Source organism: Neomonachus schauinslandi, chromosome 4 (assembly GCF_002201575.2).
Source record: "Neomonachus schauinslandi chromosome 4, ASM220157v2, whole genome shotgun sequence".
Lineage (NCBI taxonomy): Eukaryota > Metazoa > Chordata > Mammalia > Carnivora > Phocidae > Neomonachus > Neomonachus schauinslandi.
In genome coordinates this window covers 1,341,151-1,368,684 of record NC_058406.1, presented here as the reverse complement: position 1 = coordinate 1,368,684, position 27,534 = coordinate 1,341,151, and the positions used below count along the sequence as shown (strand labels likewise).

Sequence of the window (27,534 nt, the reverse complement as noted above, 5' to 3'; positions counted from 1 at the left end):
GAGGGCCGGGTGTGGACTTGGCAATGGGAGAGGAGCCGCGAACGTCCTCAAAGGACCAGCACCTGCCCCAGCCAGCATCAGGCCTCCCGGCCTCGGGCAGGGTCTCAGGGGCTCCACACGCGTCTCCCCTACCCTGGTGTCCCCACCCTGGCCACACACAGCCCCTGCCCTTGGCCTTGGGGTTTCTCAGCTGTGCACTTTCCCCCGGCCAGAGACTTGGTGATGGGGAAGCCCGAAAGCCCAGTAGGGATGGTGGAGATTGCCGGCTGGTCGGGGCAGAAGCACCGAGGCTTCCTGGAGGGGGGGCTGCTGCTGCTGCTGGTGCTGGTGACCTGCGCCCTGGTGGCCCTGGGCCTCCTCTACGCCGCCCACAGCAGAGGTGAGTGAAGACGCCCCCCCCCCCACCCCAGGGCCTGCGTGCCTGCCCACCCTGACGAGCCCTGACGAGCCCTGACGAGCCCGCCCTGTCAAATGGGGCAGGCGGGTCGGCCCTGGGCGCTGAGCGGCAGGGTGCCCGCAGCCCCTTCCAGGAGGCTCTGTCCAGGGCTGGCTGGCGCCCGCGGGCTCCTGCGGGACTCCCGAGATGCAGGGCCCCCCCCCCCCTCCCGCGGGCAGCCACACCTCGCACCGCAGTTCGCAGCCTGCCGGGGACGCCCCGCCCCCGCCCCTTCCCGCTGCTCACCGTGTGTCCGCGGCGGCTCCCGGGCGGGAGGGCCCTGCTGGGATGCTCCTCCCCCGCCCCCTGAAGGTCGCGGCCTCCCAGACCGGCTCCGCTTGTTGCAAGACGGTGGGAGGGGTCAGCCTGGGTCCCAGAGCGATGGGGGCGCGGCCAGGGCTGCTCTGCAGGGACACTGCCTCTTCTGCTCTCTCCCCTGCCCCACCCCCGCGTGGACGTGGAGGGGCTGTCCCCGTCTTGGGTCGGGGGCATGGCCGGGGCTCAGGTGCATGCAAGCTGCGCCCCCTGCTGCCCACGGGCACCACTTCAGGCATGGACGCCGGTGTTCACGGGGCACAGCTGCGGTGCGCTCCTCCCCAGGGCCGCGGCGGGCACAGGATTCAGGAGCGGTGCCCTCCTGGTACTCTCAGCAGCGAGGCACCACAGCCTGTGTCCCTAGAACATTCCCTCACTGGCTTGGCCAGGGCCATCTGCGCTGAGGTGGACCATCCATCCATTGCTGGGCATCTCAGCCCAGGGCTGCTCCCAGCCTGTGCAGGTGCCCGGCCAGCTGCTTCAGTCTCTGGGTGTCCTGCAGGGTAGAGGGGCTCTGCTCCATGGGCAGGGGTCAGGGGAAGGACCGCTGGCTGCACAGAGAGCCTTGGGGAGCCCAGACCTCAAGGAGCCTTTGTTCAGGGCTCACTGGGCTGGAAACACCTTGGTTAGAGGCTTCCAGAGGACAGGGCTGGTCCCCTACCCCCACCCCAGCTGTGGGGTGCAAGAGGGCCCCTGTCTTCTCCCAGGTAATGCAGAGCAGCATGAACCACCAGACAGGAGGACTCTCCCTACCCAGTCTGCCTTCTCCTTGTGGTCTCCTAAATACAAATGGGGTCTCTGCTGGGGCTCCTCAGTCAGAACCGCCATGCCCCACCTCCAGAAGTGACCCCCCCAAGCTGATCTCAGCCTCAGGCTCTGTTGAGTCTGTGGAAGGATTTATATGCAGTATTACCATTTATTTCTAAGCGCTTTCTCCTTTCCACTATGATTTTTTTTCATTGATTCATGACTTATTTTGAAATCTTTTTTATTTTAAAATCCAGATGCATGGAGATCTTCCTAGTTACCCTTTTTTTTTTTTTTTTTTTTTTTGGTTTCTGCATTAACTGCATTGTTGTCAGAAGCCGTGGTTTATGGGATACTGATTCCTCGGTATTTACTGAATCGCTTCAGGACTAACACGTGGTCAGTGCTGCCAATAACCCGTGAGAGTTCGCGGAGGACACCCAACCGTTAACTCTTAGATGAAGTCGGAGATACAGATACATCCCTTAGATCAGTCGAGTCTTCTGTCTGGGGTTTTCCTGTGTTAAGTCTTGTGCTAGAGAACTCCCGGTTTTCCCCGTAATTGTGCCAAGCAGCAATTTGCCGACTTTGAGACCATGTTGTTATGTGAATACAAATCTAGAATTAGCATGTCTTCCATGACCTATCATTGCATAGTGACCCTTTCTACCTTAATGCAGTTTGCCTAAAATTGTTTTGTCTGATACCAATCTAACTATTTGTGCTTAGCCTGTTTTCTCCCATTTTTCTTTCAAACGTTCTGTGTCTTTAGCTTTCGCTGTGTCTCTTGCAACAGTGCGTAGCTGGATTGGGGTCCTTGTCTCTTACCTGCGGCACTGAGTCTCTTTGCATTCACTATGATTACTGGAATGTCTGGTTTTTCTATTGTGTTCTTTTGTGCTTCTCGCACCTCTTTTTTCTCTCATCTTACCACTATTATTTTGTTCTCTATTCTCCCTCAGCTAGCTTGCAAGTTTTCGAACACTGTCCTTTAAGGGGTTATCTTAGATTTTTTTGTTTTAATAGTTATTATTTTAAAAGTTATAGACAAACACTTTTCAGAACATCAAAAGTTTTTATAGAAATTACAGTGGGAGGCACAGCCCACCCTGGAATCGTGCTCCCATGAGCAGCGACAGCCACTGTCCAGCACAGAGGCCAGCAAACTGTGACCCATGTTTTGTAAATAAAGTTTTATTGGAACACAGCTGTGCCCATTTATTCATGTATTGTCTATGGGTATTTTCATGCTACAAGTTAAGTTGAATAGGTGAGACAGGGTCTGTATCTGGTCCATAAAGCCTAAAATATTGGTTACTTGGCCCTTTACAGAAAAATATTGACAACCCTGGAACTGAAGTGTCCTCCTGTGTCTAAGCCTTGACTTTGAACCTTTTTTACTGTCACCGTGTGATGGTGAGGAGGTGTTATAAGGTTGTGGTGAACACCCAGGCATGGCTAGGCATACCAGCTCCCCCAAATCTACCTGCGTGACCTTGGCAGGTTTCCTTCACACCTCTGTGCCTCAGTTTCCCTATCTGTAAAATGGAACATAGCATAGCATATACATTAGAGGCTTACTTGAGGGCCCATGATTTAATACATCAATAACACTTAGAAAAATGTCTTTGTCTGTCATGCTGTTCATGATCAGATGTGATAGCAAAATAGTGGATTTTGTCATTTACCCACCACCAGGGCAGTTATTGACGTGCTGAAGGGAAGGCAGATATAGCTCCCTACACCAGCCAGGCCCTGCCCTCCCAATATAGATGCGTCTTTGCTTTGGGGTAAAGCCACGGGTACCATTTACAATATTTCTCCTGAATATTATTCACAGCTGAGCTCTCTGCCAGTATCTGGTTTCCTCATCATTAATAGCTGCCTTGTTCAAGAGGTTTCCTTTCTTTCTGTCAAAAGATTTTATTACAAGCCTGTCTTTATCTATCTCAAATATCAACCTCTTGCTCCCTAAGATAGATTTTTAGTTAATTGTGGGATGCAGCTTGAGTGCAAAGTACTCATAGCTCACCAACAGCGCTTACTGTTAATTCCTGTCGATGTGAGCCTATTCAAAATGACATTTCTAGATCTTAAAGTTCTTTTCCTAACCTCTCTGATCTTTTCTCCAAATAATTCTTAAGAAGTGAGCAGCTTCTAATATCACACAAGTAGTTACACTTGCTGTCTCCTGTAAAAGGTTACAGGCCTGAATGAAAAAGTCCTTCCAACATAAAAATTGTATCTCAGTTCTTCTTACCCACCTGTGTGGTGACTATCTCACTCCTGGGTCCTGTCAAAGGGGAGATGGTATCATCTCTGCTTAGAGGGGCTCATCACTCCCTGAAACTCTGTTTTCCTAGTTGCCCTCTGACCTCGGGTCCTAGATGGGTCCAGAGAAATTGCGACGTCTGTAGATTATCTGGATTTTCCTTGCTGTTGGGGTGGGAATGACATTCTGTCATGGATTTTGACATTCTAAGCAGAAAGCAGAACTGTTCTACCTTAGATCTGTGTATGCATATTTAACTTAATAAAGTGTTCAGTGAATCAAGACCTCCATATTTCTTCCAAAAATACAAGCATTTAGAGCAGGTCAGCTCTTCTCCTCCTCCACCCTGTCCATGTTATTGTGGGCAGCACTTGGTTTCTATCTTATTTTTATCTGCCGCACATAAGCAGCGTTATTTAATACAGTCGATGTTAATTTTGGATTTCCCACATCCTAATCAGTTTCTTTGCTCATCATTTTTCTTCCATCTCAGGTGGTCCTTATGAAATATTGTTTCTTCTCTCAAAAGTACATACTTTTGGAGGCTTCTATTCAAGGTGTGATTTGTGGACCGGTGGTGTCAGCCTCACCTGGGAGCTTGTCAGAAATTCAGAGACTCAGGGCCTGCTTGGGGCCTGGATTAGAATCTGCATTGAATTCCCACATTGTTCATCTGTGCTGAAGTTGAGGAGCACTGATTCAGGACGGTGTTTACTGAACTTGCTGATAATCAGAATAACTGGGGGCAATTGTTAAAACTCCAGACCTTGGGCCCTGTCTCAGTCTGCTCAGGCCGCCATCACAGAATACTGTAGGCTGGAAGTTCAAGATCAAGGTGCCAGCCAAGTCATTTCCTGGGGAGGACTCTGTCTTCTGGGCTTGTAGTGGCCACCTTCCCATTGTGTCCTCACATGGCGCTCAGTGTCTCACCTCTTCTTAGGATCAGGACCCTACCCTTGTGACCTCATTTAACCTTTGTCCCTCCTCACACAATCCCACTGGTGGTCAGGGCTCAACTGTGAACTGGGTGGAGCCACAGTCAGTCCAGAACAGGCCTCCACCCTGGTGTGACCTAGAAATCTGTACAGGACGAGCCCATGAGGCGTCACTCATGATCAGGCAGGTTTGGAGAGCACTGCTTTAAAAGTTTTTCACACTTATTTTTTGCTTATTTGAAAATAACTTCATTTAGTACCCATCCTTCATTAATAGTTTAACTGGTGAAATACATCTAAGCCTAATTCTCCCTTGGTGGCTTGAAGATTCTGCCTCACGGTCTGGCTTCCGTTGCCACTGTCCAGAAATCTGGGCCCATCTAACTGCCATTCTTCATCAGGTGAACTTCCCTTCCCTCTGAGCTGTCTTTTCTTTGTCTTTGGTGTTTTTCACTTTTACCCTTGAGACATCGAACTGTGAAAATCTGTGTTGTTCATTCTGCTTTGGAGAGGTTGTGATCCCCAAATCTCAGCCTTGACACCATGTATTTATTGTGGGAAGTTGTACATTATCTTTCTGAATATTGTGTCTCCCACATGGCCTCTCTTCTCCCGTTCTAAAATTCTGATTCCATGTGTCCTCGATCCTCCCCCCCCTCCATCCTCTGTGTCTCTGGAGAGTTTCCCTCTCTGACTTTGTCCCGCATTCTGGGTCAATTACTCTGAACTACATTCCAGCTCACTAAACCTCTCTTCACCTGTGTTCTTTCTGCAGAAATTCTTCCCCCCAAAAAACCTGCAATAACTTGGAACACATACACTTTAGGACACCGCCTTTTCTCATATATGAATTAAAATGTTGCTTGTGTTTTGCAAGATGTCAATTCTCCAAAAATATATCTGAATATTTCTGTACTGCAGTGCAGTCGAGGTTCAGATGAAACCCCATAACTAGAGTGGCATGCTCTCACTCAGGTTTCAATCAGCAAAGTAAACTGCAGCTCAGGGGAAAAAATCCATTTTGGATTTTTTTTTAATTTAATCTCAGTGGGGGTACCTGTGTGGATCAGTCGGTTGAGCATCCAACTCTTGGTTTCAGCTCAGGTCATGATCTCAGGGTTGTGTGATCAAGCCCCGCACTGGACTCCGTGCTGAGCACAGAGTCTGCTTGAGAGTCTTTCTCCCTCCCTCTCCCCCCTCTTCTGCTCCTCCCCCCATTCATGTGTGCTCTCTCTCTCTCTCTCTCAATCTCTCTAAAAAAATAAGTAAATGAAATCCTTAAAAAAATTTAATCTCAGCAACTACATTCTTTTGTGTTTCTAGAATTGACAATTTATTCTTTCAAAAACTGATTCTTTTTAAATGTTTCATGACCTGGTTTTCAATGTTTTCTTTTGCTTCTTCAAACATACTTGGATTATTTTCTGCGCCAGTGAGGTATTGCTGCCTAACACGCTGCCCGGGGATTAGAACAGCCCTCATTTACGGGGACATGCGGGCACACAGCCGTGCCGGGGGTCAGCTGACCCGGCTCGGGCTCGCAGGGCGACTCCGTTCCACGTGAACTATACCCCCCACGAGCACCAGCAAGCAGGCCTGGGCAGGAAGGAGCCTCTCCCGGCACAAGTCTAAGAGGACAGCGGAAAGCACACAGGCCTCCTGGGGTCCAGACCCAGAGCAGGAATAGTGTCCCATAGCATCATTTCCTCCTCATTCTGTGGCCAAAGCAAGCTGTGCAGTCAACCCCCAGACAAGAGAGGGAGAAGGTGTCCTCCAGCAAAGGCATGGGGCAGAGAGGAGTCGAGATTTGGGGTCCATCATGCCCTACACCTTTGGGATCGGAGAGTCCCCAGATAGAAAATCCTTGGGGATCATAGTTCTGTGTCTGTTTTGCACACCCGTGGAAGCTTGTCTTTGCATCAGCATGAATCCATGCTCACACTGGTTTCATCTGTGGGGACCCTGTGTCTCTCAGGCCGAGAAGTTGCCCTCCAGAGAACATGTGTGTTTGTTTCCACCAAGCACCTGGGGAGGCCACCAGCCTGGGCCTGCTTAAAATAAGTGTCTCAGCTTGAGGTTTCCTTGGCCACATGGTCCTGTGAACTCGTACCCACAGCTGCATGACAACCAGCCCATGATCACGCGTTCTCCAGGGAGGAGGGCTATTTTCCACCCATCTAAGATTTCTGTGGCCTTCTTTTTTGAGAGCGAGATAGGAAGAAGAGACAGAGAGAGGGAACATAAATCATTCAAATCAAGGCCAACCTTTAGAAGAGCAAAAGTTACAGACAAAAATGTCAAAAAACTTTTTTTCCAAAATATTTTTTTAATGTAGTCTATGTGAAAATAATTCACATATTACAGAAGTTATGTGAGCAAATATAAAACAACAAAGAGTGGATTCTATGTCAGTTGGGTGTTAAGGAAAGCTGCTACCGTCTGGAATTATGAAGGAGGAGAACATCCTTCTTGGGGTCTGTTTGCTGCCTTTCCTGTTGGCCCTTTTTTAGCATTAAAGGAAGCTTCATTTCTATTCAACCTTTGAGTCAAAATGTCCTTGCCGTTTTGTTTGCCAGTTAATAATTGGGGTGCCTGGGTGGCTCAGTCGGTTAAGTGTCCCACTCTTGATTTCAGCTCAGGTCATGATCTCAGGGTCATGAGATCGAGCCCCATGTCAGGTTCTGCACTGAGCATAGAGGCTGCTTAACATTCTCTCTCCCTCTCCCTCTGCTCCTCCCCCGCAATAATAATAATAATAATAATAAAGTCCCACAGGTCCTAGATCCTGTGTTCCAGTTGTTTTAAAAGTAATTTAAAAATTTCTTAGAACAGCTCTGGGTTCACGGAACTATTACAAAGATAGTGCAGTGCACCATATGGGCCACGCCAACTTTCCCCGTTAACCTTCTACTCTACTCACTAGGATACATTGTTGCAAGTAGTGAACCAACATTGCTATCTAACTATTAACTAAGGCTATACTTTGTTCAGATTTCCTCTGTTCTTCCCTCATGCCTTGTTCTGTCCCAGGATCCTACAGGATGCCACATGACATTATTCATCAAATTTCCTTAGACTACTCTCGGCCGTGATGGTTTCTCAGCCTTCCCTTGTTTATGATCTTGACAGTTTTGAGGGGTCCTGGCTTCGTATTTTGTAGAATGTCCCTCAGGTGGGACTTGTCTGATGTCTTTCTCATAATTGGACTGGGGTGGTGTGTTTTGGGGAGGAAGCCCATAAATCAGGGGGACATACTTCCAGTGACTCCTCAACGTTGCTGACCACGATCACGTGACCTGAGCACGTAGCATTCATTAGGTTTCTCCACTTTCCTCCCACTTTCCATACTGTCCCCTTCAAAAGGAAGCCACCATGGGCATCCCACACCCAAGGGGTGGGGAGTTAGAATCCACGTCCATAGAGGTGGGGCACCTACATACACTATTTGGAATTCTGTATGGGGAATCTATTTCTCCCATTTATTTATTTATTCAATGATTTATTATGTTGGCATGGACTCATGAATATTTATTTTATACTTTGGATTATAATCCAATACTAGTTTATTTTGTTGTTCAAATTGTTCCAACTTAGGCCATTGGGGGCTCTGTCAGGTGGCTTCTGTGCCCCTCCAACCTACCCCCCATCACTGTAGCTTTGGGATATTGGAGGGGAGGGTAGCACTTTCTTGCTTTCTAGCTTTTTGAGATGTTCCAGGCTCATCTACCCCTTGTGCTCCCCCTGTTCTGTATCCACCACCCCTACTCTGCACCCCTGCCAAACACGTGGTGATCATTGTTTACCACCTCTGTGATTGCTCTTTCAAAATGTCATCTAATTGGAATCATGCTGTATGCAGGTTTTTCGGATGGCTTCTGCACTTAATAATATACTCATAGGATTTATCCATTCATCTCTTTGTGGCTTGATAGCTTACTTCTTTTTATAGCTCAATAATAATGCCATTGTATGGATGTAATACAGTTTACTTATTCATTCCTCCATTTAAGGATATCATAGTTGCTTCTAGTTTTTTGGAATTGCAGACAAAAAAGCTGCTATAAAATTCACATTCAGGTTTTCGTGTGGATGTAACTTTTTGAACCAGTTGGGGAAACACTTAGGAGTGGAATTGCAGGATCATATTATAAGACTGTGTTTGGTTCTGTAAGAACCTCCCACACTTGCTTTCAGGGTGGCTGCACCATTTGGGGATTTGGGGATGTTTTCCTCTGTTCTGTCTGTTTTGTCTTTTTCCTTCGTGCCATGGTCTGGATCACCCACATTGACATGGGTTCTTTCTTGTGCAGGTTCAATGTGTTGTGAAGCCTGTAAAACCAATCCTTCACTTCAGTTCTTTCTTACCATTTCCATTTCTCTGGTGACGTTCACCACATACCTACATCCGCTTCCCATCTTCTGTACCAGACCCTTTAACTGAATTATCATAACCACTAAAGATTTTGTCTGCTGACTGACATCTGGTCACCTGAGTCCACGTCTTTGGACTATCTTGGGTTTTTCTGATGATGGGTCACATTTGTCTACTTCTTCTTGTGGGGGGATTTCTCTCGGCTGTCCTGCCCTGCCCGTGCCCTCGGGGGCGAGGGGAGGACCTGATTGTGGGTGCGCCATGTGGAGCCCCATCCCTGGCGTGCCAGCTCACAGGCTCCTCCAGCTTCAAGCCCTGGCGCCCAGGGGAAGGCTGCCGCAGGCCCCTCTCTCTGGGGAGGGCACCTCCCTGTCTGGAATCCAGCTCTGTAGGTTTCCTGCCCACAGCTCTCTAACGGATCTCAGCAAACCCCCATGTTCTTGCATCTGCAGCTTGTTCTCCTCACTGGGAGGGAGCCACGGTTGCCTCCAACTTTCTTCGTCCTGATCAGAAGCAAAAATCCTTTCTCCTCCTCGTCACTGTCCCTGAGGGGGCAGCCCTTTGGGGTCCAAGGGCTAGTTCTTGTCCCAGGGCTCTGGGTTAATGAGCCTGACAAATACCCGTGGGACAGCCATGCCCTGGCACCCACGGACCACATCATTTCTGGTTGCGATCAGCACTGTTCTCCTGTGTCCACCGGGCTGGGGCTCCCTGAGGCAGGGCCAGGGTCGTACTCATATCTGAATCTTCAGGGCCTGGCACTGGGGCTGGCTTGTAATAACCAACAAACGTTGGACGGATGGATGAACAAAGGGTGGATGGGGAGGGCAGCAGCAACAAGTGGGGGAGAAATGCCTCTGCCCACCCACCCCAGACCCCGTGTTTCATAAGCATTCCTTCCATTGGCCCACCCACCCCAGACCCCGTGTTTCATAAGCATTCCTTCCAACTCCCAAAGTTTGGGGAGCTCCCTGCACCCTCTGCAGTCTCTGACCTGCACAAGGCCCTGTTTCCTCCTTCCCGCCAGGTGTCCATGTGCCTCCCTAGTGGGGAAAATCAGCCACAAGCCAGGTCTGTAGGTAGCTAGGCCTGGCATGCCCTCTCCCTGGACCTGCCTCTCCCCTGTCCCTCCACCTCCCCCTTCCCCACCCCCACTCCGGGTAGAATTGATAACCACCCGGAAGATCCCGATGCTGACCAGACAATGCCCCCATCCTATGCAGAGGAGGGATAGAGGGAAGGTGGCCAGTGGGTCAGAAAGTGAAAGTAACATCCTTTCCTGGTAAATGAACCTGTTGTTCCTGCCTTGGTAGGACCCCAGGAACTGCCACCTTGCATGGTGTGGCCCATGACCCCAAGCTAGAAGAGGAAGTCAGAGGAGAAAGAGGTCCCGCCTCAGGAACCCTCTGGGCCCTGGCAGATAGGGGTGGAGCTGGGTGGGTTGGGTCTGGAGAGCAATGGGGTGGGCAAGCCCGTGGGGCCCCTTCCCCCTCCCACTCAGAGATAAGTTCTGCTGGGTGACCCTGGTGACCAGGCCTGGCTACAGGGAGGCAGGCAGGCCCCAGAGCACCCTGGACCCCAGCACTGCAGGAAAATGCCAGGGCTGTCCCCAAGCAAGCCCCAAGGTGTCCCAGGAGGGGCTGGAGGCAGAGAGCTGAGTGCTGTGTTTCTCCCCAGGGAAGCAGCTGACACTCTTTCCTAGCCGGCTTTGCTTCTCAAAGGAAGAGAAGACCATTGTAAAACGAAAACCCCGAGGTAGCTTTGCCTTCCCTATCAAAACACGGCCCGAGCAGGTGGGCTGTAAACTGGGCCTCCTGTGGGCTGGGCAACTCATGGCAGCCTAGGGTGTGCAGCTGGGGAGTGGGGCCCTGCCCCGGGGCCCCCAGAGTCCCATAGAAAGACAGGGCAGGGCAGGGATACAGCAACGAGCACCTGCTAGACACAGGATGTTCCCTGGGCTCCAGGAAGCCAGCATGAGTTACACTACCCCCCAGGCTTGGGGCGCCATCCCCAAGACCAGGCAGGCACACCTTTATACAACCAGCTAGTGCCAGATAGAGGGTTGGGGGGGCATAGTGTGCAGAGATGAACAACACAGGCAGGCTGCCTGGAGGAGGTGACGGGTGAGAACTGGCTGGCATACAGGCAGGAGGGCAGAATGGCCAGCTGCTGTCCTGGGGACCCAGGGCAGCTATGGGGGTCAGTGGAGGCAGAGGGTATAAAGAGGCTCCCAGGTCACAGCAGGGCTCAAGCCAGCATGAGGCTCACCCTCACTCAAGGCCCCGGTCCCGGGCCACCTAGGGAAGACTCAGTGCCCCAGGTTGGACTATCCCTGGGGGCTGGGGGTGGTTTGAAGCCTGGTCCCGCCCGCCCCAGCAGACTGATGCTGCCTACACCCCGTCCCACTCCACCTCCCCACTTGCTCACACCGCGTCTTGCCCACAGCCATCCAACGGCCCAAGGAGATGGGCGATATCTGCACCAGTCCAGGCTGTGTAATAGCAGGTAAGCCCCCTTCCCCGCACCTTCGACAGCCCTGCCCGGGACGAGGGGGCTCCCGTGAGGCTGCCACAGGGCCCCTTGAGGCCAAGGGGAGCCACCTCAAGATGTGGCACGGGGGCTGGCAAGCAGAGCCCGGCCCCGCCTGCAGGTGGGACTTCTGTGGTGGGCAAGGAAAATAGGTGCACTCCCGCTTCCCATCCCCGCGCCCCCCAGGAAGCCGCCCTGCCCCCGCCGAGGCCCCCGTGATGGGGAGGAAGGTAGTGCTGGGCCTGGGTCTTCCTGCAGTTACAGAAAGAAAGGTCACATGAACGTACAAGTTTCCTCCCACGAATTTGTCTTAAAATTGGGGTCCATATGCTGCCATTTGCAGACTGAAAAGAGTGAAAATGGCCTGAAGAAATGCCGGTGAAAACTCAGAAATGAGATTTTTCTGCCCACATTGAGGGCATGGACAGGCATTCGAGCTGGTGCTTCCTGCCAGGCCCCAGCCAAGTGGGACAGAAGGCGAGGGAGGGTCCCAGGGTGGGGGGGCCACAGGGGGGAATCCAGCCTGGCTGTCTCAGCTGAGAGCCTTCAGCAGGGAACCCCGGACCCCACTGATGCTGCACACTCGGGGTGCTAGGGGCCAAGCCCTCTCCTCTAACAGCAGACAAACCCCAAGTGGTGGGTAAGCGCCCCCTCTCCCCCACAGACACACTGGCGAGTAAGGGGGCTCCAGGGGCAGGGCCCCCAGCAGAGCACCTCCTGGGAGCCCGGACTGCAGGCATCCCAGGTTTGCACATGAAGGGCAGAAAGGTCACGTGGTTTCAGGTCATGTGGCTAATAAGTCATAGCCGTAGAGCTTGAATCCAACCACGCCGAGCCTCAGGGAAGGTGACTGACACTCCCCAAGGGCACACAGCCATGATCGAATATCCAACTGTCCCTCGGCTGCCCATAACTGGGTGCCCCTCTCCCTCTCCACCCGTCTCCATGAGCAGCCGCCAGGATCCTCCAGAACATGGACCCATCCAGGGAACCCTGTGACGACTTCTACCAGTACGCTTGCGGAGGCTGGCTGCGGCGCCACGTGATCCCCGAGACCAACTCCCGATACAGCGTCTTTGACATCCTTCGAGATGAGCTGGAGGTCATCCTCAAAGGTGAGAGCAGCTGCGACCTTGGGGGTGGAGCTGGGGTGAGGCTCTGCGTCTGCCCCACTCTAGGGTGGCCATGGGGCCAGCGGGACGGGTTGCTGGGCCCTCTGTGGTCACAGGGCAGGGCACAGGGGAGGAGAACTCCCCTGGAATAAAGGCCCGGCAGGGGCAGAGGGACCACCTCTCACTGAATGGGGTCGGGGCACTGGGACCTTTGACCTGGCTCTCCCCACAGCCGCCTCAGGCCTCCGTCTAGCTTCCTCCTCTGCCCACAGGGGTGCTGGAGAATTCCACCACCAAGGACAGGCCAGCTGTGCAGAAGGCCAAGATGCTGTACCGCTCCTGCATGAACGAGAGTGAGTGGCAGAGGGCTGGCGGGAGGCTCTGGGACCCACGGCCCCTGCAGCACATCATGGACTCATGCCAGAGGGGCTGTGCCCTCACCAGACCACTGGGTCAAGCTCCCCTGGGGACATGGCCTTGCTACCAGCTGCCTGTGATCCTATCTATATCCTGACCCCAGCCTGGGGCCACCCTGTCCAGGCAGGAGGAAAATGGTGAGGGGCCCACCTAGAAGCCCCAGGGAAGGTGCACGAGCATGCACATGGACGTGTGTGTGTGTGCATGCACGTGGATATGTGTGTATGTGCATATGTGTTGTGTGTGCATGTGTGCACGTGGACATGTGTGCACGCATGTGGATGTGCATGTGCATGGACGTGTGTGCATGGACGTGTGTGTGTGCGTGGACGTGTGTGTGCATGGACGTGTGTGTGTGATGGACGTGTGTGTGCATGTGCATGCATGCACACGCACACTGTTAAAGAATTAGCACGACACTTGTGAAGGACGGTGAGGCAGACTTTATTCAGGGCGTTCTGATGGGTGCAGGGCCCACTGCAGTGGGATTTTCCACAGGGGAAAGAGCGGGGGGGATTTCTAGCCCAGGTGTCACCACCGGGTGACAGGGGCAGGATGGGGCCGGTGGACAGAAGATTACTAGAAGGGGAAATTGGATTGAGGGGGCTCTGGCTAAGCCAGCCTTATAGGACTGCTGCCAAAGGCAAGCCAGAGTGAGGGGACATCACCTGGCCAGCCCATAGGCCCCTGTGTCCCCACCTTCACCTTATTTGTGACAGAAGCTCCCAAGGTCCCTGTCAAACCATCGCTGCCCTGGGGAAGTTGTTCTGTCGGCCGTGATGCTGGAGCTCCCCCACCCAGGCCAGAGCGCCCAGGGCCGCGCATGGGGCACCTCTTGGAGCACTCCTGGGCCGCAGGGCCTCCCTCAGGCTGGCTCACCCAGCACCCGATCTCCTGTCCCCCTCCCACGCCCCTCGGCCTGCCCGCCCATCTGCTTTCGCCGAGCCCCAGGCGCCTGTTGCAGCTGCATCCGTCAGGCTCCTCTGCGTCCGGTGCTGCACCGGGTGACAGGGGCGGGGCTCGGCGCCGGGCGTGCGGCGTCCCCGCGGGTCTGTGGGAAGGTGCACACCCACTGCGCGTCTGGGCCAGTGACCCCTGCTCTCCTCTCAGGCGTGATAGAGAAACGAGACTCACAGCCCCTGCTGGACATCCTGGAGGTGATGGGAGGCTGGCCGGTGACCATGGAGAAGTGGAACGAGAGTGTAGGTAAGGCCAGGGCCTGGCGGCGGCCTCGCCCAGCAGACAGGCCGACACCGCCTGGGGCTCCTGCAGCTGAGCCCTCCAGGCTCCTGCTGGCAAGTGTGTACCAGCTGCTGGCGGGCCCCCTTCCAGAGCCCTAGGGAGTCCCCACCTCCCCCCGCCGCACCCCGGGCTCAGGGGGCACAGGCGGATGGCAGGCCCCACACGCGGGCCCTGCTGTTCCCTGGGCACGTTTTCGGGAAGTGGGTCCCTTGTGTCCCTCAGCCCCCGGGCACCCACAAGTGTGCTTGCCACCATGAGCGGGGCAGGGGTCTAGCAGGCTGGGACCCAGTGTCCAATGAGGGCCTGGCCTGGGACCCCCAGGAGCGCAGCCTGGCCCCAGCCTGAGGCGCTGACTCCCCAGGCCCCAGGTGGGAGCTGGAACAGCAGCTGGCTGTGATGAACACGCAGTTCAACAGGCGCGTCCTCATCGACCTCTTCATCTGGAACGACGACCAGAACTCCAGCCGCCACATCATCTACGTACGAGCCGGGCCGGGGGGCCGGGGTAGGCCGGGCCCCTCGTGCCTGGCTGGGGGCGCCTGCAGGGCAGTGGGGAGCTGGCCGGGGCCGGGGCTGGGGAGCGGGGGAACGCCGAGGGTGTCCCCAGAGCCCTGCTCCTGTCCACGTCCTGCTCGGGGGCACTGGCCGCCTGCGGAACCAGGTCCCGGTCAGGGAGCCGGCCCGTGTGCCGAGCCGGTCCTCGGGGCCACCTGTCCTGGCCTCTGGCACCAGGCAGGAAGGCTGACCTCAGAGAGCCACCACTGGCCACAGCCAGGCCACACCACTCTGGGAGGGCGAGGGTGCCGTGAGGCCACCCCTCGGCCCGCCCTGCAGTCCAGCCCCTGCGGCCCTCCGCCCATCACTCGCAGAGCTGGGCTGGGACACCAGTGCCCGCACACACACCAGCGTGTGCCCATCCTGGTGGAGCTCGTGTTTCCACTGGGCACAGTTCACGGGAAGTGGAGAGAGCTGCTGTCCTCGTCAGCCAGGCTGTGGGGATCCCTGGCTCCCTGCCCAGGTTCACACCCTCTGTGTCTCCAGATAGACCAGCCCACCTTGGGCATGCCATCCCGAGAGTACTATTTCAACGAGGACAGCAACCAGAAGGTGAGTCAAGCTGGCCCCCAGACCCCTCCCCCTGGCACTTCCTGCCTGCCCCTCTGCCCTGCCCGCCCACCCGTCACTTCGGGGCCCACCTGTGATCCAGCTTCCCCTTGTGACCCGTTGACCCTCGCTGCCCACAGCTAGCCTCTGAGCGCCTGCAGGGGACTCTGAGGCCTGTGGACAAGCTAAGCGTGGCCTTCGGCCTCATCAAAGGGACAGTCCCCAAACACCCTGCACCTATATGGGGACAAGCTCAGCTCAGCCCATAGCCCCGAGGGTCACACCCCGCCTGCCTGTCCCGCAGTACAGGGCTGCGGTCCACACTGCTAGTCTGCTGCGTAGAGCCGGCTGGGATCTGAACACAGGCCACTGGAGCCCAGGCCTGCTCCCTTAACCATTCTGCTCCTCCATCAAGGGAGGAGGGAGACTAGGAGCCAAACCCAGGCGAGCAGGGTAGAAGGTAGAGCCAGGGAGCGGTCTGTGACAGGTGGAAGCTGTGAAATGACCCACGGCGGGGAAGCAGTATGGTGGGCTCGCTGGTGGAGGCGGGCTATGCGCTAGGCTGTGATGGATCCAGACAGGAGAAAAGCCGGCGTGGCTGATGGAAGAGCCCGGGAGTGGGGCAGTGGAGTTGAGAGAACCAGACTGGGCAGCAGAGAGACACAGCATCTGGACGGGATCATGCCCAGCAGTGTGAACCAGAGCTGGCAGCGACGGCCGAGCCTCAGGCCGGAGGAGGTGCCCCAGTGGCCCCTACCTGCTATGAGGAACGCCCCTCCAGGATGGGGCACGGAGAAAGTCCAGGAGGGGCGTCCATGCTCAAGACCCACTTCCTGACCTTCGGGCTGAGGCAAGCCTGGAGAAGGCAGCCTAGCCGACAGCCCAGGGCCGGCCCTGGACCTTTATTAAGCACCTGCTGTGTGCCCAGCACTTTACAGGCTGCCATCAGACGGACAGAATGGGTCTCTGGTCCTGCGGGAGCCCAGGGGCCTGGGGTCGCGCGCCTGAAAAGGGTGGAGCGGGGAGAGCAGCTCTGAGCTGGCTGGGCGTGGCCTCAGCGTGGAGCCGAGTGCGCAGGTGTGAGGACGCCGGTCCATCCCGCCTGCAGCTCGCACCTCCCATGCAGGCGTGTCCGGCAGTGTGAGGGGCAGCTGAGGCCCTGGCCCTGGCCTGGAGGGCGTGGACAGGCTGGAGTGCCCCCATCCCAGTGCTCAGGGGCCCTGCCACCGCCTGCTGGCTGAGCTTGGCCCCACGAGCCTCCCGGGGGCCTGCTTCGTGTCATACACCCACCCCGACCCCACAGAGAGCTCCATGGGAGCCAAGGTGGCCGAGGCCGCCAGACTCCGCTCTGCGTCCTTTGGCCCAGGTGCGGGAAGCCTACCTGCAGTTCATGATGTCGGTGGCCACCATGCTGCGGGCAGACATGAACCTCCCGGAGAACAGCTACCTGGTGCGGGAGGACATGGTGCAGGTGCTGGAGCTGGAGACGCAGCTGGCAAACGTGAGGCCGCGGCCTGGCGGGGGCGGGGGGGAAGGGGGGCAGGGGATGGGCCCCGGCTGCCCCCCACGGTCCCAGCGTGACCACCCGGCCCCCGGTGCAGGCCACGGCCCCCCAGGAGGAGAGGCACGATGTCACCACCCTGTACCATAGGATGAGCCTGGAGGACCTCCAGAACAAGTTTGGCCTGAAGGTGAGTCCCCGCCTCGGTCAGCTAAGCCTCGGAAATATACGCCCACGCACGCCCACCAGGGATGCTCTCACGCTGGGACAGCAGGTGCCGACTGGGCTGTCCAGGGCCACAGGGCCCCCCATCTATGAGGGGGCTGCAGCAATGAACCCACTTTTCTGAGCAGGAAACAAGCCTAGAGAGGTTGCTGATCAACCAGAGCCAGGGAGACCCCCACGCAGGGCACTCTGTCCCCAAGTCTGCCCCACGGATATGCCCACCCCAGACTGAAGGCTGCCCCACACCACCGCACCCTCAGGCCCTCCCTCCCTGCTGGCCAGGACTTATGCTCAGGGGCTGGGGGCAGGAGAAGAGCCAGAGAGAGGGGAGCACCCCACCCAACCCCAAACTCGGCGGGCTGACCACCCTGAGCAGCCAGCCTGTCCAGCGGCCTCCCCGTAGGAGGGGCAGAAGTGCAGTTCTAGCCGCCGCCAACCTTACAGCCAAGGCCCAAGTCAAAAGGCAGAGAGGGTGGGCGAGGACAGAGCCAAAGTCAGAGGGCAGAGGGCCTGAGCAGGGATGGAGCCAAAGTCAGAGGGAGGAGAGGGCAGGCGGTAGGGATAGAAACCAAAGCTCCTAACTCCTGACCAGAAAATGCAAGTGTCTGGAGCCATAGAACAGAACCGGAAAATTCGGGGAGACTCCTGCCCAAGGCTCATAGCACCTGGTGTTCCAGAAGGCTCCATGGTCTGGATCCTGCTCTTTTCCTTGGCACTGGCTCCCAGTGGTGGCCTGCTGCAGCCACCCCCCTCAACCCAGCCCAACAGCTGGCCCACCCCCCAGCGGGCACTTTGGGGGGCAGGCCCTATTCTGGCACTGGCCGCATCCGTGAACCATGCAGGCTATCCCCACTTTGCACCCATGCTGCCATGCAGGCCGGGAGCGAGAAAGAGCGGGACCTGCAGGGTGTGTCAGAAAGCAGGGAGGGGGTGGGACAACGGCAGCCAGGAGTGGCCACACCATGCAGCTGATGTGCGAGAGAAGTCTTGGAGGAGGGGCCGTCTGGGACACGCAGCCTAAACGGGGGCAGCAAAGGCCCAGGTCCTGAGGCAGGAGCCGCAAGGCCGCTGGAGGGCAGATAAGGCCCAGGAGGTGACGGGGTGGACCGGGCCAGACCTCCAGGGCACTGGCCTTGATGCTGTGTGAGAGGGGCTTGGGGCACAGACTTGATTCACCCTGAGGACCAGCCTGCTGCATGACCCAGGCAGGACATGTGACAGGCGGGGACAAGTGTCAGCAGACGTGGCGAGAGGGTGGCTTCTGGATCTATTTGGAAGGTAGAGCCAGCAGGATTTGCAAATGTGCCAAGTGTGGGAAGTGAAGAAAGAGAACTCCGATGGCCTGCAGGCGCCATGCCATGGAGATGGCGCTGGAGCAGCCCCCGGGGAACATTCTGGAAGCCAGGCTTTGGGGCATTTGGTGCATGATGCTTTTATAATGCGTAGACTTGTCTCCACGTGAGCATGTGTACACAGCCCTTACTCAGATCAGAACCACTACGGACACCCCTCCTCATGGCCCTTCCCCTGCCCTCCCCTGAAACAGCCACCACCCCGACTTCTCCCACCACAAGATTCGATCAGAACCAGACAAGTTGACTCACTTGCACGGGGCTTCTCTCGTCCTACGTTTTGTAGGTGAGACTACATCTCGCCGTCATTATACCCCCCATCTCACTGGGCATCAGGCAAGTTTTCACTCATCCTGACTGCTGTATGATCCATTCTGAGAACACACAACCATTACACTCCTGCTGTACTCTTGTTAGACTTCTGGGTCAGATCACATTCTGGACTCTTCTGAATAAGGTGGTCATGTTCATTCTAGTGCATGTCTTTTGGGGTGCACATGCATGCACTTCTGTTGGGTATCTACCTAGGAATGAGATGGCCAGGTCACAGAACACACATATGTTCAACTTTAGCAGATAACTCCAAAACTTTTCCCCTGAGTACAGAGTTGTTGTCCCCAACAGCAGTGTATGAAATGTCCTCTTAAGATGCCTTACATATCTTTCATCAGATTTATTATTAGCCATTTGGTTTTTTAATACTGTTATGAAGGGCCTCATTTTGTAACATATCTTTGTATTTTTTGTTGCTAGCATACAGAGATTCTGACCTCATACACAGCAATTTTACTCAGTGCACTTACTAGTTCTGATACTTTACCTGTAGGTCGTTTCAGGGTTTATGCACATGAAATCATGTCCTTTGTGAACAGTAAGTTTTATTTCTTCCCTTTCGAACTCTTACTGATTTTATTTCACTTACTTGTCTTACTGAACTGGCAGGGACACTCAGCGCAGTGCTAATGTCATGATAGTGGACATCTTGTTTCCTTCCTAAGAGAAAAGCCTGCAACATTTCACCGTTTTTACATTTGCTGTGGACATGTTTGTTTCTGTTGTTGCTGCTGTTGTATGCAGAGTCCCTTCATCAGATTATTGAATTTACCTTCTATTTCTAGTCTGCTAAGACTTTTTATTATGCACAGATGGTGAAATTTACTAAATGCCTTTCTTTCTGCATCCATCAAAATTAAGATGTGATTTTCCTGCTTTATCACTTGTCACGGTGAATTATAGGATTCAATTTTCAAATGTTATACCAAACTTGAATTGCTTGAATAAATCAAATTTGACTGTGATGTATTATCCATTTTATATAGGTGTGGATAAATCCTAATTGCTAATATTTTCCTTAGAATTTTTGTATCTGTGATCATAAATGAGACTAGCCTGTTACCTTCTTTCTTTGTAATATCCTTATTTTGGTATTAAGTTATTCTTGGCTTCCCAAATCCAATTGAGAAGAGTTTTCTCTTCCTCTTCTCTGGGAAATTTGAGTAGGATTGGCAGTATGCCTTCCTTAAATGTCAGATAGCATCCACTGGAATAGCCAGATGAGTCTGGAAATTTCTACGTGGGAATATTTCAAATTAAAGATCAGTTTATTACATACAAGACTGTATTTGCTACTCTTTGGTCATTTTGCTAAGTTGTGTTTGTTTGTTTTTTTTTTCAAGAATTTTTCCACCACACTGAAGTTTTTAAATACATTGGCATAATCTCTTGTCATAGTCTGTAGGCTCTGTGCTAATGTCACCCACCCTTCCCCTGATTCTGATCATCTGTGCCTTCTCTCTTATTCTCTGAATATTCTTTGGTTAGAGCTGGATTTCTTGGATGCCCAGGAGCTGTGTCTACCTCTCTGTCTCTCTTTCTCCTCATGCCCTCTTTCCCCAGGGGTTTAACTGGACCCTCTTCATACAATCTGTGCTGTCCTCTGTCAAAATCAAACTGCTGCCAGATGAAGAAGTGGTGGTCTACGGCATCCCCTACCTCCAGAACCTTGAAGACATCATCGATGTCTACTCAGCCAGGTGAGGACCCAGAGAAGGTCCCCAGAGCCTTAAGCATCCTTGCCCCTTCCCCCCACCCCTGCAGCTTCTCCTCACAGGAGAGGACCCCAGGGCATTTACTCTGGGAGTGAGGGACATGAGTAGGTAAATGTTAGTGGCCAACGGAGCCTTAGTGAGAGATATGAACCCTCCTTGAGGTATCTCAAGCACCCAGGAGCAGACAGGCTGTATCTGGGGTTGTCCTAGAGGCTTTCTCCACCACCCTGCTTGCGGTGAGCTCCCTGCTTGGCATAGAACCTGTTGACCAAGGGCCCATAAGCCAAATAATCTCTCTAGGCATATACCACTCACCTGTTCTATACCCCACCCTCTGCCTCCTGCCCACAGGACCATACAGAACTACCTGGTCTGGCGCCTGGTGTTGGATCGCATTAGCAGCCTGAGCCAGCGATTCAAGGATGCACGGACAAACTACCGCAAGGTGAGTGAGACCCCACAGAGGCAGCTCCTGCCCCTGCCCTGTTATTGATTCACTCAGTTTATGGTACTGAGCACCTGCTGTGGGCCAAACACCAAGGTCCACCCTGGGGTCAGAGCCATGAAAGAGGCTAATGAGGTACCTGCCCTCTTGGGGCAGCCGACAAACTGGAGATCTGCTCTTTCAAAAGCAACAAGTAGGACATCAGAGGAAGGGACAGGACAGAGAGAGCCTTTCTGTGAAGGTGACACTGGAGACCATGAGGAGAGAATGACTGAGACATGAGAAGACTGGGGCAGATTCTCAAGGCAGGGACACCCCAGGGCCACATGAGAGAAAGGAAGGAGATGAGGTCAGGGAGAGAGATGGGGGCCAGCAATCATGGGACTGATGCATGGATTCCACATGCCCTGAAAGCTGCTGAGGCTGTAGGAGTGGGACCCACAGTCTGGTGTCCTGCTTGTGTGGTCATTCTGACTGCTCTGGGGGTGGGGTGCAGTCAGGGCAGAGCAGGGGACCCACTGGGAAGCCCTGTGGTGTTGGTGGCTGTTCTGGGACAATGATCAGAGGGGGCGTGGAATCAGAGTGGAGACAGGTGCCATCATCCAGGTGGGGTGACAGGTTGGACCAGGGCATCAGCAGCAGATGGAGGTGCCTACAACAGAGAGTTGAGGTACAAATGGGGGAATGAGGGGCATGGGAGTCAGGGGGACTCTGTGGTTCTTCACTAGAGAAATGGGATGGGCAGAGGTCCTCCACAGCATCAGGAAAACATGGCAGAACCGTTCGGGGCAAGTCGGGACCCCAGCTTGTCATGTTAGGTTGGAGACACTACTAACAAAGCATCTCCACTTTAGTGATGGGAAAACTGGGGCCCGGAGAGCTGGTGGCTTGCAGCTGAGCTGGATATGGCCCCCCAGGACCTCCAGAGTCAACACCAGCCGGTGCTTTGGGGTGGGGCTGGAGTCCTTGAGGTCAGAATCCGGCCAGACAGCCAGGCCAGGGTGGCAAGAACAGGGCACAAGGAGGCACTGAGGGCTGAGTAGGTCCCTACCACTGCCCTGGGGTAAAGGTCCAACCCAGAGCCTGGGTCGGGAGCCCTCCCCTGAAAACTGCACCCTCGGTCCTGCCCACACCCATGGCCAGCCCTCAGAGGGGAGTCTGAGTTCATCCGTGTCCCCCACTTGGCTCCTGGGCACCCTGAGGCCGAGGACAGGGAAGCAGATGTTGGTAAAGGCAGCAATGAGTGAGTGAGTGAATGGCTGACCGGCCGCCACAGGTGCTGTACGGCACGACCGTGGAGGAGGTGCGCTGGCGGGAATGCGTCAGCTACGTCAATAGCAACATGGAGAGCGCTGTGGGCTCCCTCTACGTCAGGGAGGCCTTCCCCGGAGACAGCAAGGATGCGGTGGGTGCTCTGCGCTTGGATTGCTACGGCACCCCTGTCCATGGTCCATGGCCCAGGGCCAGGAGCTTCCTCCCCACAGGGACGCTGGCCCACGGTGTGTGGGGGCCCAGGTCCCATCCCCACACCTCGCGTGATGACTCCTGGCTCCTGGTGTGGGAACCCCGAGGGCCCCCCAGCCGCACGTGTGTGCTCAGTGGTTCTGAGAGCACACATTTGCCCAGTCCCCTCACATGGAGAGGCCAGAGGCCCCACCCCCAACCCTACAGATCTGTCTGGGAAAGGGGACAGGTCATACAGGCTGTGAGTCCAGGGATGGGCAGGCCCCAGGCCCACCCAGGAGAAAGACCTGCAGCCAGGACCCCTGTTCTGGTGGGGATCATTCCTCATCCCGAACCCCAATGCCACAGCAGGGACGGGGCTTTGGACCAGACCCTTGCAGAGACCCCAAAGCTGGTCATGCAGGACAAGGGTCATGCACTCCCCCCAGGTCAGAGAGCTCATCAACAAGGTGCGGGCGGTGTTCGTGGAGACCCTGGATGAGCTGGGCTGGATGGACGAGGTGTCCAAGAAGAAGGCCCAGGAGAAGGTGGGTGGGCGGATGGAGCTCCCAGGTCAGGGCTTCCTGCAGGGAGAGGGCAGCCCCAGCGTGGGGACGGGAGGGTGACCATCATCATACCCGCTTCAGAGATGAAGACACTGAGGCTGGGTGTGGCTTGCTCAGAAAGGGGCTGTGGGCAGAGGCAGGACCAGAAGCCAAGTCTGCAAGACCCCCCAGCACCCCTGGGAATGGGTGGGGGTGGCCATGGCCTCGGAGCAGAAGCCCCTCTGGGCCAGTGTGACAATTGGAAGCTGAGCCACTCCACCCAGGGCTCGCCCCATCAGATCCCTGGCTGCCGGCCAGGCGGGCAGTGAAGCGAGGGGCAGAGCCAGGATTCCCACGGTGGGGCAGGCACAGACTGGCCCCAATGTCCTCCCTAGGCCATGAACATCCGGGAGCAGATTGGGTACCCAGACTACATCCTGGAGGAGAGAAATAAGCACCTGGACGAGGAGTACTCCAATGTGCGCCCCATCCCCGGCCCAGGGGCCCTCCAGAACCTCCCCTCTTCCTCATCCCAACCCGATCTGCCCCTGAACCAGCCCTGTGAACCGTAAACCTTCAATGCCCTGGCAGGTGGCACTGGCACTAACTTGGCCACCTCACTGGGTGGGCGGCTCCAGAGTTACCTGTTACAGACGGGGAGACTAAGGTTGCATAAATGCCCAGAGCCAGCAAGAGCACCCCCCACCCCCCATCTGCACCCAGAGCCTGTTGGCCTTGCGCAGGACTGCCTGGCCAGTCCTAAGACCAGTCCCCAGCCACTCTCGACCTCCCTTGCCTGCACACCCGAGGTGACCGCCCCTCTCCCATAGCTGAACTTCTCAGAGGACAAGTACTTTGAAAATGGTCTTCAGAACCTCAAGGCTGGGGCCCAGCGGAGCCTCAAGAAGCTGCGGGAGAAAGTGGACCAGAACCTGTGAGTGGGGACGGCACGTGGGAGCCAGTGGGCTGAGCGCAGGGCCAGCTGGGAGAGGCCACTCGGTCCGACTCAGAGCCCCGCTGTGCCTTCTGCTTTGGGGCCCAGGGCTCAGGGAGGATTCGGATCTTTGGTTTGCCCAGACCTCGCCCTAGCTGTGGGCAACGAGGGTCTCATGGCACAGCCACTTTGTGACCCTAAGTAAGGGTGGGCTTTGGTCAGCCAGCAGGGGGGCCTGTCGGGAGGGCTCCAAGAGACGGGCTCCGGGTGACCGGCCTGTTCATCACAGCTGGATCATCGGGGCAGCCGTGGTTAATGCGTTCTACTCCCCAAACCGAAACCAGATAGGTACGTTCGCCCCCTCGGTGACTGACCCCAGCCCCTCCAGCAGCCCCCACCCTTTCCTCCTAGGGGGCACCTCCAGCCTGTGCTCAGAAGGGGAGAACCTCTCCCTACCTGTAGGAACTCCACCCATCACCCCACCTGCGGGGACATTCCTCTCCTTGTGAGCGGTGGGGCGAGGTCTTAGAGAATGGGGCCACACACCCCTGTCCCAAGGCAGCAGAGAATGGTGGGAAGAGCGGGATCTGCTGCCCACTGGCCCTGGCCTCTTGGCTCCGGGGCCTCGACTTTCTTTTCTGTAACATGGGCCCGTTCAGAGCCCTGCCTCCTGGGCTGCGGGGTTCAATGGCAGGAGCCCCAGGGGTGCCCACCCCAACCTGGCACACAGAAGGTGCGCTCGCTCAGGGCCTGTTCCCCACCCCATCCCCGTGCAGTGTTCCCTGCTGGGATCCTGCAGCCTCCTTTCTTCAGCAAGGAGCAGCCACAGGCCTTGAACTTCGGGGGCATTGGGATGGTGATTGGGCATGAGATCACTCACGGCTTTGACGACAACGGTAGGGAAGCTGCGTGGGGGGGGTCAGAGCGACGCCTCCAAGTCACACACCCACACACCCCTCCCCTCTGCCCTGAGCCACAGTCCTGGGAGGGGACTGTCCCTCCAACCCCTTCCTGATTCAGATAGGGACACTGAGGCCCAGGGCATGGGAAGGACTTGCCAGGTCCCCAGGGGAGTGACGGCGGCAGGACAGGTCTTGAACAGTAGGCCCCGGTCAGGCCTCTTGCTCTACGCAGAGCCATGGAGGAGAGAGCACAAGGGCCTGACCCTGACTCCACCTCACTCGCTGGCCACTCTCCTCCCCTGGGCCTGTGACATGGTGACAGTGACGCCATTTCCCATGTAGCTCTGAACCCACGGGTCCTGGCCTGGCCTGGAGTCTGGCCTGGTGTCATTCCAGGATGGCCAGCATCCTCCAGCCCAGGGATACGCTGACCCGACGTTCCCACCTCCCAGCGTGGGCTGGGGACCCCTGCCCGGCTCTCGTGGCCCGTGACCACGCACACGGGCTCCAACTGCAATCCGGGAAGGCTGGCTTTCCCACGGGGCTTGACCACTGGGACCTTCTGAGGGCAGCCTCACGTCCCCCCAGGACCATGTGCTCCCCAGACAGTTTGGATATCCCAACAAGGGTCATTAAACCCTGAGACCGGACACCCCGGGCCCTGACCTCGGGGGTGGCATGGGAGACACCAAGCCCCTCTCCCAGGCCTGAGCAGCCCAGTGACATTGTGCTGGCCCTTCAAGCAGGCCAGTGCCCTTCAGGGGCCCGCTCCCCGCTCACATGCGAGCTCTAGGTATTGGGGCTCCTGAAAGGATGTGCGGTGAGGCTGGCCCTGGGCAGGCAGGGCCATGTGGGCAGCCCACCTGTGCCCGCCCAGGCCGGAACTTCGACAAGAATGGCAACATGCTGGATTGGTGGAGCAACTTCTCGGCCCAGCACTTCCGGAAGCAGTCGGAGTGCATGATCCACCAGTACGGGAACTACTCCTGGGATCTGGCGGACAACCAGAATGTGAGCCAGCCATCAGCTGTACCGCCACCCCCAGGGACCCGCACCCCAGCCCCGGCCCCTGGGGGAGGCAGGGCAGCCCGGGCCGCCCTGCCATCCCGGCTCCTGTGCGCAGGTGAACGGCTTCAGCACACTCGGGGAAAACATCGCCGACAACGGAGGGGTGCGGCAGGCATACAAGGTGGGTCCGAGCAGGGGCCCCTCAAGGACGGGCGGCTCGTTGAGGCGAAGACGGCGCCCCGCCCAAGCCGAGGCGCACCCTGGATCCCTCCTCCGTGGGTACTGGAAGGCAGCAGGGCCCCGGGTGGGCAGGTGGGCCATGGGCGGGTGGGCACCTCCCCACATTTTACCTCGACCTTAGCGGAGCCTTCGACCTCTGGGGAAGCCACTGCCCATCTCCAAGTGAGACAGTGACATTCACCACGTACCCGCCGGCCTCGGCAGCACCCCTACACCTGCAGCCTCAGGCCCTGGGCCTCAGGAGCTCATTCTGGGTGGGTGCTGCGTGGCCGTCTGCCTGAGCCCAGACAGTGGAGTACTGAGATGACCACTGGGCGAGGCAGGTAGGAGTGACCGTCCCTGGGGGTGCTCAAAGGGCCTTAAGCTGCAGAGGCAGGACCTCCACCAGGAGTAGGCCATGGAGCCAGACCTCCATTCTCCTGGGCCCGAGGACTCTGGAGTCCCTGTGGGCTGGTGTGACCCTGGGAGCGAGCGCAGGCCTGGGCCCAGCACCTGTTTGGCGCCTGCAGGCTTACCTAAAGTGGATGGCAGAAGGGGGCAAGGACCAGCAGCTGCCAGGACTGGAACTGAGCTATGACCAGCTGTTCTTTATCAACTACGCCCAGGTAGGAGCCCTAGTCCCCACCCCACCTGCTGCCGTGCCACCTGGGAACCCGTTGAAGGGCCTCCACTATGGGATGCTTCCAGGGGCGCAGTAAGCAGGCAAGCCAGGCAGAACCAGAACTTACCAGCCTGGAAAGCTTCTTAGAGAAAAAGGATGATGGCAAGGGGTTGGAGCCCGGGAGGATTCAGATGGAGCTGGGGCTCCCCTCCCCATACCCAAGAAGGGGCAGCCTGGGACAGGGGGGACTCCCTTGTGCCTAGAAAGAAATGAGACCACACGCCTGTCCCGGCCACCCACGCCTGGATCCCCTTAGGGCCCCCCTTATCCCTCCGTCCCATCCCCCCCAGGCCCGCCCTTCCCCCAGTCCCGCAGCCACGCCCCTCGTGCGCCCACAGGTGTGGTGCGGGTCCTACCGGCCTGAATTTGCGATCCAGTCCATCAAGACCGACGTCCACAGCCCCCTGAAGTACAGGCAAGTAGCCCCTGCCTCCTCCCCGCGGGCAGCCCCCCTCCCCCCACCCCGCGCACCCAGGGAAGCTGGTCAGGCCCCCCTGGTCGCCCTCAGGGTGCTGGGCTCGCTGCAGAACCTGGGGGCCTTTGCGGACGCCTTCCACTGCGCCGAGGGCACCCACATGCACCCGCACGAGCGCTGCCGCGTCTGGTAGCCACGGGCGAGCCGCACTGCGTGGCCCGCGCGCACCCGCCGGCCGAGGCCAGGCGTCCCTTCCGTGCGCGCCGCTGGAGCAGCGGGCGAGGCCAGCACCGCGTCCGCCCGGAGCCTGGAGCGCAGCCGCAGCACCCGGGGA

General features: G+C 56.5%; 1 protein-coding gene across 1 annotated transcript; it reads left to right on the top strand.

Annotated features, from left to right (window-relative positions):
• Positions 1–222: 222 nt before the first annotated feature.
• On the top strand, positions 223–27,393 carry MMEL1 (membrane metalloendopeptidase like 1). Its single transcript, XM_021683368.1, has 23 exons — positions 223–379; positions 10,755–10,832; positions 11,523–11,582; positions 12,560–12,721; positions 12,991–13,071; positions 14,246–14,341; positions 14,739–14,857; positions 15,419–15,484; positions 16,848–16,982; positions 17,083–17,172; positions 20,456–20,592; positions 20,959–21,052; positions 22,329–22,457; positions 22,945–23,043; positions 23,436–23,519; positions 23,871–23,974; positions 24,264–24,322; positions 24,751–24,870; positions 25,754–25,887; positions 26,000–26,065; positions 26,634–26,729; positions 27,124–27,200; positions 27,294–27,393. The coding sequence occupies exons 1-23, from the start codon at positions 223–225 to the stop codon at positions 27,391–27,393; spliced, it is 2,343 nt and encodes a 780-aa protein (XP_021539043.1).
• The last annotated feature ends 141 nt before the right edge of the window (positions 27,394–27,534 follow it).

Coding starts and splice junctions, on each gene's coding strand:
- MMEL1 (XM_021683368.1), top strand. CDS start 223: ATGGGGAAGCCCGAAAGCCCAGTAGGGATGGTGGAGATTGCCGGCTGG. Junction 14,858..15,418: donor CCAGCCGCCACATCATCTAC/GTACGAGCCGGG, acceptor CTGTGTCTCCAG/ATAGACCAGCCCACCTTGGG. Junction 21,053..22,328: donor CACGGACAAACTACCGCAAG/GTGAGTGAGACC, acceptor CGGCCGCCACAG/GTGCTGTACGGCACGACCGT.